This window comes from Tyto alba, unplaced genomic scaffold, assembly GCF_018691265.1.
Source record: "Tyto alba isolate M040663 unplaced genomic scaffold, T.alba_DEE_v4.0 Super-Scaffold_15, whole genome shotgun sequence".
Classification (NCBI taxonomy): domain Eukaryota; kingdom Metazoa; phylum Chordata; class Aves; order Strigiformes; family Tytonidae; genus Tyto; species Tyto alba.
In genome coordinates, this window is record NW_024881277.1 from 7,552,349 (window position 1) to 7,557,329 (window position 4,981).

At 52.6% G+C, this 4,981-nt stretch overlaps 1 protein-coding gene across 1 annotated transcript; it reads right to left on the reverse strand.

The window, feature by feature from the left end:
- LOC122153134 (olfactory receptor 14J1-like) lies at window positions 1-660 on the reverse strand (the record flags this gene model as incomplete). The annotated part of the gene is made up of 1 exon (XM_042789232.1): window positions 1-660. A coding segment is annotated over one exon (660 nt), but the record flags the coding sequence as incomplete, so codon positions are not given.
- Window positions 661-4,981: the final 4,321 nt, after the last annotated feature.

Sequence of the window (4,981 nt, forward strand, 5' to 3'; positions counted from 1 at the left end):
GATGAGGGGGTTCACTGCTGGAGGCATCACCGAGTACAGAAATGACACCACCAGGTCCAGAGATGGGGAGGAGATGGAGGGGGGCTTCAGGTAGGCAAAGATGGCAGTGCTGATAAACAGGGAGAACACGGCCAGGTGAGGGAGGCACGTGGAAAAGGCTTTGTGCCATCCCTGCTCAGAGGGGATCCTCAGCACGGCCCTGAAGATCTGCACATAGGAAAAAAGAATGAAAACAAAACACCCAATTGCTAAACAGGCACTAACCACAAGGAGCCCAACTTCCCTGAGGTAGGAATCTGAGCAGGAGAGCTTGAAGATCTGAGGGACTTCACAGAAGAACTGGTCCACAGCATTGCCTTGGCAGAGTGGTAGGGAAAATGTGTTGGCAGTGTGCAGGAGAGAATTGAGCAACCCAGTGCCCCAGGCAGCTGCTGCCATGTGGACACAAGCTCTGCTGCCCAGGAGGGTCCCGTAGTGCAGGGGTTGGCAGATGGCAACGTAGCGGTCATAGGACATGATGGTGAGAAGAGAAAACTCTGCTGTAGCAAAGAAAAAGAAAAAAAACACCTGTGCGGCACATCCTGCATAGGAAATATCCCTGGTGTCCCAGAGGGCATTGGCCATGGCTTTGGGGAGAGTGGTGGAGATGGAGCCCAGGTTGAGGAGGGAGAGGTTGAGGAGGAAGAAGTACATGGGGGTGTGGAGGTGGTGGTCGCAGGCGATGGCGGTGATGATGAGGCCGTTGCCCAGGAGGGCAGCCAGGTAGATGCCCAGGAAGAGCCAGAAGTGCAGGAGCTGCAGCTCCCGTCTGTCTGCAAATGCCAGGAGGAGGAACTCAGTGATGGAGCTGCTGTTGAAAAATTGCTTCCACTGGTCATTGGGCACTGTCCATGGAGGAAAAGACATTGAAATGTTAGTGTAGGCTTCTCTGAGATAAAACCTACTTCATATCTCTCAGTGACTGCCTCTCCCTTTTAACCAAGTCCTCCAGTTCTACTGTGAGCTCTGGAGGAGTCAGTCCTGCCAGCCATAGATAAATCGGAACATGTGTGATCACAGATTAAATCCACTCATGTTCAGCGTTTTTGCTCCCAATTCACCTTACTGCAAGGCATAGCTGTGGGGATATTGGATTTTTTAAACCGTTTTTGTTGCACCACTACACATGAGGAGTGGTTTTAAGGCAGAAATTTATGGCATTTCTGCTGAACTCCTACTGAAACATTGTATGTTTTGAGTGACCAAGGGGCTGTCCTAAAATTCAGAGTGAGGAGAGTTGCTCTGTCCATCAGCCCTGGTCTCATCTGCCCTTTGCTGGCACCGTTTTGAGCTGTATAATGGAAACAGGGCACTGCTGGGACTAGAGGAATCCAGTCTCCAAGCACAGCTCTCCAAAGCCCTCAGCCCCTCTCATCACACCTGAGGAGGATCTCAGCTCTCCCCTCCCAGCCAGGGACACAGAGGGCTCATTGCAGCTGCCTGTGTGCAGACGCCCAGCAGCATTTCCATGGCCTTAGCACTGAGGTGTTTCCTCCCTGGGGCTGCTGGATAACACAGAGATGTCCTGGGAATGCTGTGCCCACCTGGAGAGAAACCTGCAGCCCAGCATGAACCCCTCAGAGCAAGAGTTGAATGTCCTAAAATGGAGGTGTCCTGAAGAGAAAATTAGGTCCTTTGTTTTACCCACAGATTATGAGGAAACTTTACTCCTATGGACACATCTGCACAGCAGGACCCACAGCGTTGGGCTCAAAACTGCAGCTTAACCCCACCACCCCCCATCCCAGCAAGTCCAGGGATGACAGTAAGGGGAGCAGATACAGGAGGGGGAAAATGAAGAAATACCACACTGCTCGTGTTCTTGGAGACAGAAAGGGACAGGCAGTTGGGTATTGGGTAGTTTCTCCTCTTCAAGGGTGAGGCCGCTGGAAAGGTGCCCCATGACCTTGAGGGCAGAGGCTGTGTTGGACAGGGGGTAGATCAGGGGGCTGCTCCATGGAAGGCATCTGCACTGCAGGGAATGGCAGGGAGGTGCCCGAATCCCCCCTCCCACAGCGTTCCTGGCAGCAACTCCCTCTCCCTTCATGCCCATATCTCTGGTTCCTGCAGCTGTCCCTGCCTGGAGCCGCTTCTCTGTCCCCTTATCTCCTCCCCGTCAGTGCTGCCAGCCCCCATCCCACCCGCCCTGTGATCAGCTCTGCCCTGCGGATCCCTCCTGGCAGCAGGACACGGCCCAGGGGCAGCAGTCTAGGTGCAGGGGCTCAGGAGCGACTGAGAATCCTAAAGACAACTGAGATCTGAGTTATTCAACTAGAGTGGAGAAAAAAATCTAGCAATGCCCACCCAGCCAACCAAAAAACAAATCTCAAAGAAAAGGTCTTTGCATTTCAAGTAAAAGCAGCCTTGATATCCTTCTGCAGAAGGAACCTCTGCAAAAGACCTCAGAGTGATCTGGAGTTGTGAGCATCCCTGATCCACGCAGCAACAGCCTCTGGAGAGCAGAAGGAGCCTGCCCTGGCGGGGGTCTCTCCTTCCCCCCACAACTTCTCCCCACAGCGCTGTGGGGAGCTCCCCGGGCAGGCTGAGTGCTGACCCTGGCAGGCAGCAGAGTCCCTGCCCCAGCACACAGCCCCCTGGGGTGCAGGGACCCTGCTGGGAAGGACAGCCCTGGGCACCCCTGCCTGCACACCCGGCTGCACACCCCTGCAGCCGGCCCCGCCAGAAGGCAGCCCTCATGCCCTGGCCCTCGCAGGGGGTACCAGGGAAGCCCTGCTTGGGAGCAGCTCCTCCTCCTCCTCCTCCTCCTCCTCCTCCTCCTCTAGGCAGGAGGCAGATTCCTGGCGGCTCTGCCGCCTTCCCCAGATCCCTCCCCGAGCTGCAGCTGCATTGCCCTGCACCCCCAGACTTACTGTGGCCAGGGCCCTGATGCTTTCTCCTCCTCGGAGCTCTCAGCAGCCTCCCAGCCCAGGCTGCCTTGAAGCTGTGTGTGCCTCGCTGCTCTGCCCTGGGTGCCTGCAGGCAGTGCCCTCAGCCCTGCTGCGCTTTGCAGAGGAGCTGCTCCTGGGCAGAGCTGTCTCTCTGCAGCGCTGCCCACTTGCCAGGAGCTCCCTCTGGCCCAGGAGCCCGGCCCAGCTCAGCACCACAGCAACAGCCCAAGGCAGTTTAATGACCCCTCAGGAGGGGTTGGAGACAAGTCCATCAACCTCAGGCACTGAGAGGTAGTTGATGAAACCTCTCAAGGAGTCAGTATCAGATACAAACTCCAATGTTTCCTGCACTGTTAATGGCTCCCACTGAGGATGCTATTGACAAATGCTCCCAAGGGGCTGGTTAGAGCAGAAAACTGGAGAAAATTATGACGGTAGACAAATGCCATTGAAAGGAAGATATTCTGTGTGAACATGGATGTGTTATGTTAAGAGAAAGGGCAAACTGCTCACCTCCAGCCCCTGGGATGGGAGATCCTGTCCCTCTCACATTGCTCAGGACTCTTCCTGGGGTAGTATTCTATGGGGATGAGCAATAACAAGAGCATGACTACTGTACAATACCTCCCAAGCTCCCAGGGTGGGAAGGGCTGGCAATGAGACTCGACTGCTGCACGGATCAGGTGGGATGTCAGCAGAGACGAGGTGTCTGAAGAAGGCCCCATCTACTTCCTCTTCCTGATCAGGAGATCTGTAGCAGACATCCACCCACCGCAGTGGTGCCCATGATGTTCTCCCCTCTCCTGTTGACCCCTCAGCTCCCAGATGACTCATTGTCCATCCCCAGGCAGAGCTAAATGCGTTCCTGCAGCTCCCTCCCAAAGGGCTGCTTCCCCTCTGGGTCCAGACCCACGGCTTTATCAGTACCAGACCCCCAAGAAGCCACAGTTCCTCCAGGAGGGGTATTGGCAGTGCCCTGCAACTCCTCGTACTGTTCTCTTGTGAGAGACGCCCCAGTCAAGATGAACCAGCTGCATGAAGCATTAAAAGCAATATAGTGAGGTGCAAGCCATGCAGGTGGGTTTTGGAGCACATTTGGAACATCTGCCTGATAAGGGTGACTGAGAAACCTGTGAGGTGAAGTGCCCTGTGGGACTTCATCTTTACAAAGAAGAGCTGGCCAGGGATGTAACACTCAGGGATGAGAAGGTAAAGTTGAGGCTCCTGAAAAAATGGCACCCATAGATTTTTCCTCTTGTTTCCTCTCCTATTTTGCTTTTTAATTCTTATTTTTCCCTCTGACAGCGAGAATGTTTTATCAGACTGGTTTTCAGCAAGAAAGTTGTCACTGACTGAGGAAGATTCTTTATAATTTTTCTGTTCTACCTGGCAAAGGTCAACCGTGGATGGAAAGACAGTCTTAAAAACAGAACAATTTTAAACACAGCATGCTTTTCTTTTCTCTGTTGGGCTTTGGTGTTCCTTGGTAATCAAACCCTTTCCAGGGAATAAATCTTCCCTCTTCTCTAACTCTCCTGCTTGCCTTTACTTCCCACACACTTCTGCATTTGTCAACGTCTTCATGCCGCCTTCTCCCTGTTTCTGTCCTAATCAAAAAGCTAAAGCCACTTCACTGACGTGTTTTCCCTTTCACTACAATACATTTTTGATCAGCCTAAAATACATGTTTAAATAAGCTACAGTAAAAACAAGTGAGAAATCCCTATTTTTTCTCCATTGACTGTGAAGTGACTCTTGGGGAAAGAGCTCAAATACAAGAACTTACATACAGTTTACAGTGGATTCCTACTCTAGCCCCCATACTACGTTTGCTCTTAGTGCATAGAATGATGCCTTCTTGCGCTAGGCTAATTCTCCCCTCCTCTCTTTTGTTCTCCTTTCAATCTCTGCATGAATGTCTTATCCTTCTACACTCTTTTGCTCTGACTCATCTTCTTTTAACCTCCTGAAGCTCTTTCCCATGATGACCATCTGCCCTCACTTATTGCAGCTCGGATGCTGAGATGTTGAATCATATGACCGTCACAGAGTTC